This window comes from Crinia signifera, chromosome 5, assembly GCF_055691185.1.
Source record: "Crinia signifera chromosome 5, ASM5569118v1, whole genome shotgun sequence".
Taxonomy (NCBI): Eukaryota; Metazoa; Chordata; class Amphibia; order Anura; family Myobatrachidae; genus Crinia; species Crinia signifera.
This window is the reverse complement of record NC_139221.1, coordinates 333,051,262-333,069,925: the sequence shown is the minus strand read 5'-3', so window position 1 is coordinate 333,069,925 and position 18,664 is coordinate 333,051,262. Positions and strand designations below refer to the sequence as shown.

At 45.8% G+C, this 18,664-nt stretch overlaps 1 protein-coding gene across 1 annotated transcript in view; it reads left to right on the top strand.

Moving 5' to 3' along the window:
• Window positions 1–18,664, top strand: part of WDR97 (WD repeat domain 97) — a 305,848-nt gene that overhangs the window by 182,616 nt on the left and 104,568 nt on the right. The window contains exons 12-13 of the mRNA XM_083145263.1: window positions 17,393–17,453; window positions 17,526–17,681. Of these exons, the coding sequence (XP_083001389.1) occupies window positions 17,393–17,453; window positions 17,526–17,681 (217 nt within the window). The remainder of the gene's footprint in view (window positions 1–17,392; window positions 17,454–17,525; window positions 17,682–18,664) is intronic.

The following is an 18,664-nucleotide window of genomic DNA, read 5'->3' as shown; positions in this document are numbered from 1 at the left end:
TGTTTGTTTGGTACTGATGTTCTGGTGTATCACTGTATGGCGGTCACCAGGGTTTATGCTTGGTACTGATGTTCTGGTGTATCACTGTATGGTGGTCACCAGTGTTTATGTTTGGTACTGATGTCCTGGTGTATCACTGTATGGTGGTCACCAGGGTTTATGTTTGGTACTGATGTTCTGGTGTATCACTGTATGGCGGTCACCAGGGTTTATGTTTGGTACTGATGTTCTGGTGTATCACTGTATGGTGGTCACCAGGGTTTGTTTGTTACTGATGTTCTGGTGTATCACTGTATGGTCGTCACCAGGGTTTGTTTGGTACTGATGTCCTGGTGTATCACTGTATGGCGGTCACCAGGGTTTATGCTTGGTACTGATGTCCTGGTGTATCACTGTATGGCGGTCACCAGGGTTTATGCTTGGTACTGATGTCCTGGTGTATCACTGTATGGTGGTCACCAGGGTTTATGTTTGGTACTGATGTTCTGGTGTATCACTGTATGGCGGTCACCAGGGTTTTTGTTTGGTACTGATGTCCTGGTGTATCACTGTATGGCGGTCACCAGGGTTTATGTTTGGTACTGATGTTCTGGTGTATCACTGTATGGTGGTCACCAGTGTTTATGTTTGGTACTGATGTCCTGGTGTATCACTGTATGGTGTTCACCAAGGTTTATGTTTGGTACTGATGTTCTGGTGTATCACTGTATGGCGGTCACCAGGGTTTATGTTTGGTACTGATGTCCTGGTGTATCACTGTATGGTGGTCACCAGGGTTTATGTTTGGTACTGATGCTCTGGTGTATCACTGTATGGCGGTCACCAGGGTTTATGCTTGGTACTGATGCTCTGGTGTATCACTGTATGGCGGTCACCAGGGTTTATGTTTGGTACTGATGCTCTGGTGTATCACTGTATGGCGGTCACCAGGGTTTATGCTTGGTACTGATGCTCTGGTGTATCACTGTATGGCGGTCACCAGGGTTTATGTTTGGAACTGATGTTCTGGTGTGTCACTGTATGGCGGTCACCAGGGTTTATGTTTGGTACTGATGTCCTGGTGTATCACTGTATGGCGGTCACCAGGGTTTATGTTTGGTACTGATGTCCTGGTGTATCACTGTATGGCGGTCACCAGTGTTTATGTTTGGTACTGATGTCCTGGTGTATCACTGTATGGTGGTCACCAGGGTTTATGTTTGGTACTGATGTTCTGGTCTATCACTGTATGGCGGTCACCAGGGTTTATGTTTGGTACTGATGTTCCCGTGTATCACTGTATGGTGGTCACCAGGGTTTGTTTGTTACTGATGTTCTGGTGTATCACTGTATGGTGGTCACCAGTGTTTGTTTGGTACTGATGTCCTGGTGTATCACTGTATGGCGGTCACCAGGGTTTATGTTTGGTACTGATGTTCTGGTGTATCACTGTATGGCGGTCACCAGGGTTTATGCTTGGTACTGATGTCCTGGTGTATCACTGTATGGTGGTCACCAGTGTTTGTTTGGTACTGATGTTCTGGTGTATCACTGTATGGCGGTCACCAGGGTTTATGTTTGGTACTGATGTTCTGGTGTATCACTGTATGGTGGTCACCAGGGTTTATGTTTGGTACTGATGTCCTGGTGTATCACTGTATGGCAGTCACCAGGGTTTATGCTTGGTACTGATGTCCTGGTGTATCACTGTATGGCGGTCACCAGGGTTTATGTTTGGTACTGATGTCCTGGTGTATCACTGTATGGCGGTCACCAGGGTTTATGTTTGGTACTGATGTTCCGGTGTATCACTGTATGGCGGTCACCAGGGTTTATGTTTGGTACTGATGTTCTGGTGTATCACTGTATGGTGGTCACCAGTGTTTGTTTGGTACTGATGTTCTGGTGTATCACTGTATGGCGGTCACCAGGGTTTATGTTTGGTACTGATGTCCTGGTGTATCACTGTATGGTGGTCACCAGTGTTTGTTTGGTACTGATGTTCTGGTGTATCACTGTATGGCGGTCACTAGGGTTTATGCTTGGTACTGATGTCCTGGTGTATCACTGTATGGCGGTCACCAGGGTTTATGCTTGGTACTGATGTCCTGGTGTATCACTGTATGGCGGTCACCAGGGTTTATGCTTGGTACTGATGTCCTGGTGTATCACTGTATGGCGGTCACCAGGGTTTATGCTTGGTACTGATGTCCTGGTGTATCACTGTATGGCGGTCACCAGGGTTTATGCTTGGTACTGATGTCCTGGTGTATCACTGTATGGCGGTCACCAGGGTTTATGTTTGGTACTGATGTCCTGGTGTATCACTGTATGGCGGTCACCAGGGTTTATGCTTGGTACTGATGTCCTGGTGTATCACTGTATGGCGGTCACCAGGGTTTATGCTTGGTACTGATGTCCTGGTGTGTCACTGTATGGCGGTCACCAGGGTTTATGTTTGGTACTGATGTCCTGGTGTATCACTGTATGGCGGTCACCAGGGTTTATGTTTGGTACTGATGTTCTGGTGTGTCACTGTATGGTGGTCACCAGTGTTTGTTTGGTACTGATGTTCTGGTGTATCACTGTATGGCGGTCACCAGGGTTTATGTTTGGTACTGATGTTCTGGTGTGTCACTGTATGGTGGTCACCAGGGTTTATGTTTGGTACTGATGTTCTGGTGTATCACTGTATGGCGGTCACCAGGGTTTATGTTTGTTACTGATGTTCTGGTGTATCACTGTATGGCGGTCACCAGGGTTTATGTTTGGTACTGATGTTCTGGTGTATCACTGTATGGCGGTCACCAGGGTTTATGTTTGTTACTGATGTTCTGGTGTATCACTGTATGGTGGTCACCAGGGTTTATGTTTGGTACTGATGTTCTGGTGTGTCACTGTATGGCGGTCACCAGTGTTTATGTTTGGTACTGATGTTCTGGTGTATCACTGTATGGCTGTCACCAGGGTTTATGTTTGGTACTGATGCTCTGATTTGTCACTGTATGGCGGTCACCAGGGTTTATGCTTGGTACTGATGTCCTGGTGTATCACTGTATGGCGGTCACCAGGGTTTATGCTTGGTACTGATGTCCTGGTGTATCACTGTATGGCGGTCACCAGGGTTTATGCTTGGTACTGATGTCCTGGTGTATCACTGTATGGCGGTCACCAGTGTTTATGTTTGGTACTGATGTTCTGGTGTATCACTGTATGGCGGTCACCAGGGTTTATGTTTGTTACTGATGTTCTGGTGTATCACTGTATGGTGGTCACCAGTGTTTGTTTGGTACTGATGTTCTGGTGTATCACTGTATGGCGGTCACCAGGGTTTTTGTTTGGTACTGATGTTCAGGTGTATCACTGTATGGCGGTCACCAGGGTTTTTGTTTGGTACTGATGTTCTGGTGTATCACTGTATGGCGGTCACCAGGGTTTATGTTTGGTACTGATGTTCTGGTGTATCACTATATGGCGGTCACCAGGGTTTATGTTTGGTACTGATGCTCTGGTGTATCACTGTATGGCGGTCACCAGGGTTTTTGTTTGGTACTGATGTCCTGGTGTATCACTGTATGGTGGTCACCAGTGTTTATGTTTGGTACTGATGTTCTGGTGTATCACTGTATGGCGGTCACCAGGGTTTTTGTTTGGTACTGATGTTCTGGTGTATCACTGTATGGCGGTCACCAGGGTTTATGTTTGGTACTGATGTTCTGGTGTATCACTGTATGGCGGTCACCAGGGTTTATGTTTGGTACTGATGTTCTGGTGTGTCACTGTATGGCGGTCACCAGTGTTTATGTTTGGTACTGATGTTCTGGTGTATCACTATACGGCGGTCACCAGGGTTTTTGTTGATAATGATTTCACTGTGGTGGTGTGTTGCTTACCTGATCGCAGGGCTCTGCAAATTGGCAGTCCAGCGATCGGTCTGAATAACCGCCTACAGTATGTGAGTATTATACTGTGATAATGCTCTGTCGTGTGTGTGAGACTCCCGTGTGCCTCATTCACAGCAATCAGGCTTGTGAGCATCTCACACACATGAGTGTCCCATTCTCATCACAATCAGTGGGATGTTACGGCGCACTGGGAGCACAGAGGAGTGTGGCACCATCTGTACCACAGACACAGAATTTTAAGGAAGAAATCAAGCTGGTTTACTGAGTCCCATATATGCATCTTTGGATCTGGCGTCAGGAATGGAGAACAAATTAGAACTTAAGCAGTCCCAAATAACAGTTTTGGACATGAATTTCAATAACGGACTTTTCCCGAAGTATGTGGATGATTCCCAGTGGCGTAACTACCTATTTTGCTCTCCCCCCGCCGCTAAATTTTGGGCGCGCCCACTCCCCCTCCCCTCGGCTTCCCCCCCATGCCCGTACCTGCCTGGCCGCATCTGCGGTCACGGTCCCGTCTCTCCCGGCGCGCCGGCTCCTGCTGCTATAATGAAAAGTGACTCTTAGAAAATGGCTGCCCCATAATGCAGACTGAAAACTGTCTGCAGTACGGGGGCAGACATTTTCTAAGTGTCCGTTTTCATTATAGCAGCAGGAGCCGGCGCACCGGGAGAGACGGGACCGTGACGGCACGACAGCAGGTACCGGCAGAGACAGCACAGCAGCGGGTAACTATAGCCCCGCAGACCCCCGGCGCCCAAACTTTCTCTGCGCCTCCCCGCCACCGCGGGGGCTGCGGAGCTATAGTTACGCCACTGATGATTCCAAATAAACATCATTGGAAACAAGTTCTGTTGCAGAGATTTCCGGTGAAACTCTTACCAGAACAGAGTCTGCTTGGTAGTGCTGACAGTACTGGCTGGGTAGATTGTTTCTGGGCTACAGAGTTGGACCGGAAGCAAGCGTGGGACACCAAATAGGCTGCATGTATCCACCACCATATGACTCAAAGGCATAACTACCATAGGTGCAAGGGGTGCAGCTGCTATGGGGCCCAGAGCTGAAGGGGGCCTATCTTTACTGTATATATACATTTATCACCATGAGTTGCTAAATAGGGGGCCCTTCCAAACTTTTGCTATGGGGCCTACGAATATCTAGTTACGCCCCTGCTGTGACTAGTAGGAAAGCTCAGCGCATGACAAAAACAACATAGCTCCTTAAATAGAGCACCAATCATTATTTATTTACAGTGTCTTATATAGCGCAGCAGATTCCGTTACAGTGTCTTATATAGCGCAGCAGATTCCGTTACAGTGTCTTATATAACGCAGCAGATTCCGTTACAGTGTCTTATATAGCGCACCAGATTCCGTTACAGTGTCTTATATAGCACAGCAGATTCTGTTACAGAGTCTTATATAGCGCAGCAGATTCCTTTACAGCGTCTTATATAGCGCAGCAGATTCCGTTACAGTGTCTTATATAGCGCAGCAGATTCCGTTACAGTGTCTTATATAGCGCAGCAGATTCCGTTACAGTGTATTATATAGCGCAGCAGATTCCCTACAGCGTCTTATATAGCGCAGCAGATTCCGTTACAGGTTCTTATATAGCGCAGCAGATTCCGTTACAGTGTCTTATATAGCGCAGCAGTTTCCGTTACAGTGTCTTATATAGCGCAGCAGATTCCGTTACAGTGCCTTATATAGCACAGCAGATTCCGTTACAGGTTCTTATATAGCGCAGCAGATTCCGTTACAGTGTCTTATATAGCGCAGCAGATTCCGTTACAGCGTCTTATATAGCGCAGCAGATTCCGTTACAGTGTCTTATATAGCGCAGCAGATTCCGTTACAGTGTCTTATATAGCGCAGCAGATTCCGTTACAGTGTCTTATATAGCGCAGCAGATTCCGTTAGTGTCTTATATAGCGCAGCAGATTCCGTTACAGTGTCTTATATAGCGCAGCAGATTCCGTTACAGTGTATTATATAGCGCAGCAGTTTCCGTTACAGCGTCTTATATAGCGCAGCAGATTCCGTTACAGAGTCTTATATAGCGCAGCAGATTCCGTTACAGCGTCTTATATAGCGCAGCAGATTACATAGTTACATAGTAGGTAAGGCTGAAAAAAGACTTGCGTCCATCTAGTTCAACCTGGTATAGATATCCATTGCTGATTTGGTTGGTTCTGGTATTTTACAGACAAATTATATTTCTTATTTGTACCCATGGATGTTTTTCTTCAGTAAATGTTTGTCCAACTTTGCCTTGAACGCATTTAATGAGCCAGCCGTTACCACCTCTCTGGGAAGAGAGTTCCAGAGTTTGACTGTTCTGACCATAAAGAAATTCTTTCTACTAGCTGAATTAAATCTTTTTTCTTCTAATCTATACTCATGCCCTCGCGTCCTAGATTCCTTTCTAGTAGAAAATAGGGTGTGTGACAGTTCCTTATATTGGCCCTTGATATACTTGTACATGTTGAGCATGTCCCCCCTTAAACGTCTCTTTTCTAATGTAAGTGTCTCTTTTCTTACGTTAGTGTCTTATATAGCGCAGCAGATTCCGTTACAGTGTGTTATATAGCGCAGCAGATTCCGTTACAGTGTCTTATATAGCGCAGCAGATTCCGTTACAGTGTCTTATATAGCGCAGCAGGTTCCGTTACAGGGTCTTATATAGCGCAGCAGATTCCGTTACAGTGTCTTATATAGCGCAGCAGATTCCGTTACAGTGTCTTATATAGCGCAGCAGTTTCCGTTACAGCGTCTTATATAGTGCAGCAGATTCCGTTACAGTGTCTTAAATAGCGCAGCAGATTCCGTCAGTGTCTTATATAGCGCAACAGATTCCGTTACAGTGTCTTATATAGCGCAGCAGATTCCGTCAGTGTCCTAAATAGCGCAGCAGATTCCGTTACAGTGTCTAATACAGCGCAGCAGATTCCGTCAGTGTCTTATATAGCGCAGCAGATTCCTTTACAGCGTCTTATATAGCGCAGCAGATTCTGTTACATTGTCTTATATAGCACAGCAGATTCCATTACAGTGTCTTATATAGCACAGCAGATTCCGTTACATTGTCTTATATTGAGCAGCAGATTCCGTTACAGTGTCTTACATAGCGCAGAAGATTCCGTTACAGTGTCTTATATAGCGCAGCAGATTCCGTTACATTGTCTTATATAGCGCAGCAGATTCCGTTACAGCATCTTATATAGCGCAGCAGATTCCTTTACAGCGTCTTATATAGCGCAGCAGATTCCGTTACAGCGTCTTATATAGCGCAGCAGATTCCGTTACAGGGTCTAATATAGCGCAGCAGATTCCGTTACAGTGTCTTATATAGCGCAGCAGATTCCGTTACAGCGTCTTATATAGCGCAGCAGATTCCGTTACAGCGTCTTATATAGCGCAGCAGATTCCGTTACAGCGTCTTATATAGTGCAGCAGATTCCGTTACAGCGTCTTATATAGTGCAGCAGATTCCGTTACAGTGTCTTATATAGCGCAGCAGATTCCGTTACAGGGTCTTATATAGCGCAGCAGATTCCGTTACAGTGTCTTATATAGCGCAGCAGATTCCGTTACAGCATCTTATATAGTGCAGCAGATTCCGTTACAGCGTCTTATATAGCGCAGCAGATTCCATTACAGCGTCTTATATAGCGCAGCAGATTCCGTTACAGCGTCTTATATAGTGCAGCAGATTCCATTACAGTGTCTTAAATAGCGCAGCAGATTCCATTAGTGTCTTATATAGTGCAGCAGATTCCATTACAGTGTCTTAAATAGAGCAGCAGATTCCGTTACAGTGTCTTATATAGTGCAGCAGATTCCGTTACAGTGTCTTATATAGCGCAGCAGATTACGTTACAGTGTCTTATATAGTGCAGCAGATTCCGTTACAGCGTCTTATATAGCGCAGCAGATTCTGTTAGTGTCATATAGCGCAGCAGATTCCGTTACAGTGTCTTATATAGCGCAGCAGATTCCGTTACAGTGTATTATATAGCGCAGCAGATTCCGTTACAGTGTCTTATATAGCGCAGCAGATTCCGTTACAGCGTCTTATATAGCGCAGCAGATTCCGTTACAGCGTCTTATATAGCTCAGCAGATTCCGTTAGTGTCTTATATAGCGCAGCAGATTCCGTTACAGCGTCTTATATAGCGCAGCAGATTCCGTTACAGCGTCTTATATAGTGCAGCAGATTCCGTTACAGCGACTTATATAGCTCAGCAGATTCCGTTAGTGTCTTATATAGCGCAGCAGATTCCGTTACAGCGTCTTATATAGCGCAGCAGATTCCGTTACAGTGTCTTATATAGCGCAGCAGATTCCGTTACAGCGTCTTATATAGCGCAGCAGATTCCGTTACAGCGTCTTATATAGCGCAGCAGATTCCGTTACAGCGTCTTATATAGTGCAGCAGATTCCGTTACAGGTTCTTATATAGCGCAGCAGATTCCGTTACAGGTTCTTATATAGCGCAGCAGATTCCGTTACAGCGTGTTATATAGCGCAGCAGATTCCGTTACAGCGTCTTATATAGTGCAGCAGATTCCGTTACAGCGACTTATATAGCTCAGCAGATTCCGTTAGTGTCTTATATAGCGCAGCAGATCCCGTTACAGCGTCTTATATAGCGCAGCAGATTCCGTTACAGCGTCTTATATAGTGCAGCAGATTCCGTTACAGCGACTTATATAGCTCAGCAGATTCCGTTAGTGTCTTATATAGCGCAGCAGATCCCGTTACAGCGACTTATATAGCTCAGCAGATTCCGTTAGTGTCTTATATAGCGCAGCAGATTCCGTTACAGTGTCTTATATAGCGCAGCAGATTCCGTTACAGTGTCTTAGATAGCGCAGCAGATTACGTTACAGTGTCTTATATAGCGCAGCAGATTACGTTAGTGTCTTATATAGCGCAGCAGATCCCGTTACAGCGTCTTATATAGCGCAGCAGATTCCATTACAGCGTCTTATATAGTGCAGCAGATTCCGTTAGTGTCTTATATAGCGCAGCAGACTCCGTTAGTGTCTTATATAGCGCAGCAGATTCCGTTACAGTGTCTTATATAGCGCAGCAGATTCCGTTACAGTGTATTATATAGCGCAGCAGATTCCGTTAGTGTCTTATATAGTGCAACAAATTCCATTACAGCGCAGCAGATTCCGTTACAGTGTCTTATATAGCGCAGCATAAACCGTTGCGCTTTACAATGGGAATCCACGATGATTAAACAAACTGGGTAGATACAAACCGACATGTAGGTAGGAGGGCCCTGCTCGCAAGCTTACAATCTATAAGGATAATAGGAGGGATACATAAGGATAGAATTCCATAGCATGGCAGTCCTACCAGATGGGATGCAATTAGATATGAATGCTACTGGAGGTTGTGTGGGGGTAATGAATATGATAAGCTGCCTGAAGAGGTGAGTTTTCAGGGAACGCTTGAAAGTTTGGAGGCTAGAGGAGAGCCTTAGTGTGCGTGGAAGGGCATTCCATAGGATGGGAGCTGCCTGACAAAAAACCTGCAAGTGTAAGTGGGAGCAAGTAATGAGTGTGGATGAGAGATGCAGATTTTGTGCAGAGCGGACAGGGCAGGCGGGGATATATTTTGAGATAAGCAAGGAATCATTGGTTCTTGCAGCAGGAAATTTTGTCCAGAGCCCTAGATTATCTCAGCAGCACTTTTCCCACAAACAAGATGGCGGCACCAAGAGCCATCATATCGTGAAACCTCCTGTGGAGCTTCTCCTTTCCCAGCAATGTTCCCCCACTGCAGCATCCACCCGAGGTCTCAACTGCCTGGCACCAGCTTTCAGCCGCGGCCAGAACAGAGACCCATCGCAGTGGGGTGTGGTGTGCGCCTCCGACAGTGGGATCCCGACAGTCAGTATCCCAACTGCCGGTGCTCCGACGGGGGCGAGCGCAAAGAAGCCCCATGCGTGCTCCCTGTGTTCACCACGCTGCGGGCATGGTGGCTCACTACGCCTGCCACAGGTTCTATTCTCCCTCTATGGGGGTCGTGGACCCCCACAAGGGAGAATAGCTCCTGTGTGTCGGTATTCCCCCTTGTCGGAGCACCGGCAGTCAGGATCCCGACGTCGGGATACTTACGGTTGGGATCCTCACTGTCGGAACGTCATCCGGCACCCTGTGTGGATGGGTAAGTGATGGGCGGTGATCCGTGACACTCATACAGTGCAGAGCTTTATTTCCTTTAGCATCATCCTGCGGTAAAGCACTTATGTGTCACCATATGGCGGTCACCAGGGTTATATTGGGTTATAATGCTCTCTCCTGTCACTGTATGGTTAATGTTAGGTGATAATGCTCTGATGTGTCACCATATGGCGGTCACCAGGGTTATATTGGGTTATAATGCTCTCTCCTGTCACTGTATGGTTAATGTTAGGTGATAATGCTCTGATGTGTCACCATATGGCGGTCACCAGGGTTATATTGGGTTATAATGCTCTCTCCTGTCACTGTATGGTTAATGTTAGGTGATAATGCTCTGATGTGTCACCATATGGCGGTCACCAGGGTTATATTGGGTTATAATGCTCTCTCCTGTCACTGTATGGTTAATGTTAGGTGATAATGCTCTGATGTGTCACCATATGGCGGTCACCAGGGTTATATTGGGTTATAATGCTCTCTCCTGTCACTGTATGGTTAATGTTAGGTTATAATGCTCTGATGTGTCACCATATGGCGGTCACCAGGGTTATATTGGGTTATAATGCTCTCTCCTGTCACTGTATGGTTAATGTTAGGTGATAATGCTCTGATGTGTCACCATATGGCGGTCACCAGGGTTATATTGGGTTATAATGCTCTCTCCTGTCACTGTATGGTTAATGTTAGGTGATAATGCTCTGATGTGTCACCGTATGGCGGTCACCAGGGTTATATTGGGTTATAATGCTCTCTCCTGTCACTGTATGGTTAATGTTAGGTGATAATGCTCTGATGTGTCACCGTATGGCGGTCACCAGGGTTATATTGGGTTATAATGCTCTCTCCTGTCACTGTATGGTTAATGTTAGGTGATAATGCTCTGATGTGTCACCGTATGGCGGTCACCAGGGTTATATTGGGTTATAATGCTCTCTCCTGTCACTGTATGGTTAATGTTAGGTGATAATGCTCTGATGTGTCACCGTATGGCGGTCACCAGGGTTATATTGGGTTATAATGCTCTCTCCTGTCACTGTATGGTTAATGTTAGGTGATAATGCTCTGATGTGTCACCGTATGGCGGTCACCAGGGTTATATTGGGTTATAATGCTCTCTCTTGTCACTGTATGGTTAATGTTAGGTGATAATGCTCTGATGTGTCACCGTATGGCGGTCACCAGGGTTATATTGGGTTATAATGCTCTCTCCTGTCACTGTATGGTTAATGTTAGGTGATAATGCTCTGATGTGTCACCGTATGGCAGTCATGTCACGGTCTGGTCGCCAATTCTACAGATACCTCAATCTCAGTATCACTACCGAAGATTATGGATACTCCAGCATGTGTGAATGGTAAAATTCATAAACTAATTGCCACCAGCAAAAGGAAATTCAAAAATCAATAATAATATGGATATCAGATATTCCTTTTGTCATTTATCTGTATCCAGGCCGCACATGTTAAGGACATGGAGAATACGCTAGAATTAATTATCTTTTAATTCAAACAAAATATTCCAAGGTATGATTACAGAACAATTACAAACAGACAGGAAATACATAGAGATCTCATCGAAATAAATATGTCAGGGGTCCCGGACAGTTTCCCGACAGTCATTACCCCATCGTTGGGATCCCGGCGGCCACCGGCTATTCTCCCTCGTGGGGGTCCACAACCCCCATAGATGGAACATAGAACAGGTGGTGAGCGCAGCGAGCCCACAAGGTCGGGGTCCCGACGTCGGGCTAATGACTGTCGGGACCATATACCACACCCTATGTCAGGACCTAACTTCCACCAAGTACTAGGAATCTGTTGTAGGGGATTGCACAGGAACACAGGGTCACGTCCAGCCTACTCACTGATCCCCCAAGAAGAACACACAGAAGGCCAGATGCACTAAGCCTGGAGAAGAGATAAACTGGAGATAAAGCAGCAGCCAATGAACTGTGTTTGAAAATGACAGTTGGGAGCTGATTGGCTGGTGCTTTATCTCCATTTTATGTCTTCTCCAGGCTCAATACATCTGCCCCAGTGTATAGAGAGACCGTTATACCCTGCAGATTTATGCCCCCGCCCTTGTGGTTTAACCAGCTCACTGCTGGATAATGGACAGTTAGGAGCTCCTTACAAACTGTGGGCAACAGACAGGGTAGGGGGTTTATTCCACATGACATGAGATCTATATCTCGTCACCCTTGGATGGATTTATGACTAGCCAGGAAGTTTTGTGGCTTCCTTATCTGCACATGTCAAATTATTATGCACCAAAATGTAGAACCCGTGGTCTGGTCGTCTTGTTAGAAGACAGAATTGCCTATATACATTCAGGTCACAGGACACAACCTGTCGGCCATATTGTCCCAGCCACTTAGGTCACATCTAAGCTGAAAGAATATAAGATATAACATATATAATACACACAATGGGAGACCTATCATTTTGGGATCCAATCAAGTGAGGGATCGTGACACCAGGGTATATATTGGGTAATAATGCCCTCACCTGTCACTGTATGGTGGTCACCAGGGTATATGTTAGGTAATAATGCTCTCACCTGTCACTGTATGGCGGTCACCAGGGTATATGTTAGGTAATAATGCTCTCCCCTGTCACTGTATGGCGGTCATCAGGGTATATGTTAGGTAATAATGCCCTCACCTGTCACTGTATGGCGGTCATCAGGGTATATGTTAGGTAATAATGCTCTCACCTGTCACTGTATGGCGGTCATCAGGGTATATGTTAGGTTATAATGCTCTCCCCTGTCACTGTATGGCGGTCACCAGGGTATATGTTAGGTAATAATGCTCTCCCCTGTCACTGTATGGTGGTCACCAGGGTATATGTTAGGTAATAATGCTCTCACCTGTCACTGTATGGTGGTCACCAGGGTATATGTTAGGTAATAATGCTCTCACCTGTCGCTGTATGGTCGGTCATCAGGGTATATGTTAGGTTATAATGCTCTCCCCTGTCACTGTATGGCGGTCACCAGGGTATATGTTAGGTTATAATGCTCTCACCTGTCAATGTATGGTGGTCATCAGGGTATATGTTAGGTAATAATGCTCTCACCTGTCACTGTATGGCGGTCACCAGGGTATATGTTAGGTAATAATGCTCTCACCTGTCACTATGGCGGTCACCAGGGTACATGTTAGGTAATAATGCTCTCGCCTGTCATTGTATGGCGGTCACCAGGGTATATGTTAGGTTATAATGCTCTCCCCTGTCACTGTATGGCGGTCACCAGGGTATATGTTAGGTAATAATGCTCTCACCTGTCACTGTATGGCGGTCACCAGGGTATATGTTAGGTAATAATGCTCTCACCTGTCATTGTATGGCGGTCACCAGGGTATATGTTAGGTAATAATGCTCTCCCCTGTCACTGTATGGTGGTCACCAGGGTATATGTTAGGTAATAATGCTCTCACCTGTCACTGTATGGCGGTCACCAGGGTATATGTTAGGTAATAATGCTCTCACCTGTCACTGTATGGTGGTCACCAGGGTACATGTTAGGTAATAATGCTCTCGCCTGTCATTGTATGGCGGTCACCAGGGTATATGTTGGGTAATAATGCTCTCCCCTGTCACTGTATGGCGGTCACCAGGGTATATGTTAGGTAATAATGCTCTCACCTGTCACTGTATGGTGGTCATCAGGGTATATGTTAGGTAATAATGCTCTCACCTGTCACTGTATGGCGGTCACCAGGGTATATGTTAGGTAATAATGCTCTCACCTGTCACTGTATGGTGGTCACTAGGGTATATGTTAGGTTATAATGCTCTCACCTGTCACTGTATGGTGGTCACTAGGGCATATGTTAGGTAATAATGCTCTCACCTGTCACTGTATGGCGGTCATCAGGGTATATGTTAGGTAATAATGCTCTCACCTGTCACTGTATGGCGGTCATCGGGGTATATGTTAGGTAATAATGCCCTCACCTGTTATTTTATGGCAGTAACCAGGGTATATTTTAGATAATAATGCTCTCACCTGTCACTGTATGGCGGTCATCAGGGTATATGTTAGGTAATAATGCTCTCACCTGTCACTGTATGGCGGTCATCAGGGTATATGTTAGGTAATAATGCTCTCACCTGTCACTGTATGGTGGTCATCAGGGTATATGTTAGGTAATAATGCTCTCACCTGTCACTGTATGGCGGTCACCAGGGTACATGTTAGGTAATAATGCTCACACCTGTCACTGTATGGCGGTCACCAGGGTATATGTTAGGTAATAATGCTCTCACCTGTCATTGTATGGCGGTCACCAGGGTACATGTTAGGTAATAATGCTCTCACCTGTCATTGTATGGTGGTCATCAGGGTATATGTTAGGTAATAATGCTCTCACCTGTCACTGTATGGCGGTCACCAGGGTACATGTTAGGTTATAATGCTCTCACCTGTCACTGTATGGCGGTCATCAGGGTATATGTTAGGTAATAATGCTCTCCCCTGTCACTGTATGGCGGTCACCAGGGTATATGTTAGGTTATAATGCTCTCCCCTGTCACTGTATGGCGGTCACCAGGGTATATGTTAGGTAATAATGCTCTCACCTGTCACTGTATGGTGGTCATCAGGGTATATGTTAGGTTATAATGCTCTCCCCTGTCACTGTATGGCGGTCATCAGGGTATATGTTAGGTAATAATACTCTCACCTGTCACTGTATGGCTGTCATCAGGGTATATGTTAGGTAATAATGCTCTCCCCTGTCACTGTATGGTGGTCATCAGGGTATATGTTAGGTAATAATGCTCTCACCTGTCACTGTATGGCGGTCACCAGGGTATATGTTAGGTAATAATGCTCTCACCTGTCACTGTATGGCGGTCACCAGGGTATATGTTAGGTTATAATGCTCTCCCCTGTCACTGTATGGCGGTCACCAGGGTATATGTTAGGTAATAATGCTCTCACCTGTCACTGTATGGCGGTCATCAGGGTACATGTTAGGTAATAATGCTCTCACCTGTCACTGTATGGCGGTCATCAGGGTATATGTTAGGTTATAATGCTCTCCCCTGTCACTGTATGGCGGTCACCAGGGTATATGTTAGGTTATAATGCTCTCCCCTGTCACTGTATGGCGGTCACCAGGGTATATGTTAGGTTATAATGCTCTCACCTGTCAATGTATGGCGGTCATCAGGGTATATGTTAGGTAATAATGCTCTCACCTGTCACTGTATGGTGGTCATCAGGGTATATGTTAGGTTATAATGCTCTCCCCTGTCATTGTATGGCGGTCACCAGGGTATATGTTGGGTAATTATGCTCTCACCTGTCACTGTATGGTGGTCACTAGGGTATATGTTAGGTTATAATGCTCTCACCTGTCACTGTATGGTGGTCATCAGGGTATATGTTAGGTAATAATACCCTCACCTGTCACTGTATGGCGGTCACCAGGGTATATGTTAGGTAATAATGCTCTCACCTGTCACTGTATGGTGGTCATCAGGGTATATGTTAGGTAATAATGCTCTCACCTGTCACTGTATGGCGGTCACCAGGGTATATGTTAGGTAATAATGCTCTCACCTGTCACTGTATGGCGGTCACCAGGGTATATGTTAGGTAATAATGCTCTCACCTGTCACTGTATGGCGGTCATCAGGGTATATGTTAGGTAATAATGCTCTCACCTGTCACTGTATGGTGGTCATCAGGGTATATGTTAGGTTATAATGCTCTCCCCTGTCATTGTATGGCGGTCACCAGGGTATATGTTGGGTAATAATGCTCTCACCTGTCACTGTATGGTGGTCACCAGGGTATATGTTAGGTAATAATGCCCTCACCTGTCACTGTATGGTGGTCATCAGGGTATATGTTAGGTAATAATGCTCTCACCTGTCACTGTATGGTGGTCATCAGGGTATATGTTAGGTAATAATGCCCTCACCTGTCACTGTATGGTGGTCATCAGGGTATATGTTAGGTAATAATGCTCTCACCTGTCACTGTATGGTGGTCATCAGGGTATATGTTAGGTAATAATGCTCTCACCTGTCACTGTATGGCGGTCATCAGGGTATATGTTAGGTAATAATGCTCTCGCCTGTCATTGTATGGCGGTCACCAGGGTATATGTTAGGTAATAATGCTCTCACCTGTCACTGTATGGTGGTCATCAGGGTATATGTTAGGTAATAATGCTCTCACCTGTCACTGTATGGCGGTCATCGGGGTATATGTTAGGTAATAATGCCCTCACCTGTTATTTTATGGCAGTAACCAGGGTATATTTTAGATAATAATGCTCTCACCTGTCACTGTATGGCGGTCATCAGGGTATATGTTAGGTAATAATGCTCTCACCTGTCACTGTATGGTGGTCATCAGGGTATATGTTAGGTAATAATGCTCTCCCCTGTCACTGTATGGCGGTCATCAGGGTATATGTTAGGTAATAATGCTCTCACCTGTCACTGTATGGTGGTCATCAGGGTATATGTTAGGTAATAATGCTCTCACCTGTCACTGTATGGCGGTCACCAGGGTACATGTTAGGTTATAATGCTCTCACCTGTCACTGTATGGCGGTCATCAGGGTATATGTTAGGTAATAATGCTCTCACCTGTCACTGTATGGCTGTCATCAGGGTATATGTTAGGTAATAATGCTCTCACCTGTCACTGTATGGCGGTCACCAGGGTATATGTTAGGTTATAATGCTCTCCCCTGTCACTGTATGGCGGTCATCAGGGTATATGTTAGGTAATAATGCTCTCACCTGTCACTGTATGGTCGGTCATCGGGGTATATGTTAGGTAATAATGCCCTCACCTGTTATTTTATGGCAGTAACCAGGGTATATTTTAGATAATAATGCTCTCCCCTGTCACTGTATGGCGGTCACCAGGGTATATGTTAGGTTATAATGCTCTCACCTGTCACTGTATGGCGGTCACCAGGGTACATGTTAGGTAATAATGCTCTCACCTGTCATTGTATGGCGGTCACCAGGGTACATGTTAGGTAATAATGCTCACACCTGTCATTGTATGGCGGTCACCAGGGTATATGTTAGGTTATAATGCTCTCACCTGTCACTGTATGGCTGTCATCAGGGTATATGTTAGGTAATAATGCTTTCACCTGTCACTGTATGGTGGTCACCAGGGTATATGTTAGGTAATAATGCTATCCCCTGTCATTGTATGGCGGTCACCAGGGTATATGTTGGTTAAGTCACCAGGTAGGTCACCTGTCACTGTAATGCCTTCTTTATTTTCTGTTCACACTTTCATTTTTCTCTTCGTATTTAAGGCCTCCAGGGAACTCTTTGTACAGTGCAGTGAATGGTGCAGGACTCTGGGAGAGAGACCAGGTACATAGAGAATGTACACCAATCGTGTGCTATGTATGATAGGGTCTTCATCTAGTCATTTCACATTCCCAGGAATGGTCATTGCTCAGTGCTAGAAATCAGGAACTCTGTCTTATCCGGGACGGGAAGCTAAGACCATCCGTGAGACGCGTGAGCAACAAGGAGACCAAAAGAGAAGCCATGGAGAAATATCTACAGCTCTTCTACCAGGAGAGACCCCCGATCATGGTGAGAGATGAGACAGCCAGATAATAGAGAGGTGTCTACAGAGAGACCTCCCCATCATGTGAGAGATGAGACAGCCAGATAACAGAGGTGTCTATAGAGAGACCTCCAGTGCCAGGAAACAAATCTCACATGTACCTGTACATCTGTACAGAATATTTAATAGATGCTGTCATTTATATATCATATAAACATAGCGCCTCCATTCACATCAGTCACTGCTCAGGGGAGCTTACGCTCTATACTCCCTGCCGTATTTACTCATAGCGCCTCCATTCACATCAGTCACTGCTCCGGGGAGCTTACGCTCTATACTCCCTGCCGTATATACACATAGCGCCTCCATTCACATCAGTCACTGCTCCGGGGAGCTTACTCTGTATACTCCCTGCCATATATACACATAGCGCCTCCATTCACATCAGTCACTGCTCCGGGGAGCTTACTCTGTGTACTCCCTGCCATATATACACATAGCGCCTCCATTCACATCAGCCACTGCTCCGGTGAGCTTACTCTGTATACTCCCTGCCATATATACACATAGCGCCTCCATTCACATCAGTCACTGCTCCGGGGAGCTTACGCTCTATACTCCCTGCCGTATATACACATAGCGCCTCCATTCACATAAGTCACTGCTCCGGGGAGCTTACTCTGTATACTCCCTGCCATATATACACATAGCGCCTCCATTCACATCAGTCACTGCTCCGGTGAGCTTACTCTGTATACTCCCTGCCATATATACACATAGCGCCTCCATTCACATCAGTCACTGCTCCGGGGAGCTTACTCTGTATACTAACTGCCGTATATACACATAGCGCCTCCATTCACATCAGTCACTGCTCAGGGGAGCTTACGCTCTATACTCCCTGCCGTATATACACATAGCGCCTCCATTCACATCAGCCACTGCTCCGGTGAGCTTACTCTGTATACTCCCTGCCGTATTTACACATAGCGCCTCCATTCACATCAGT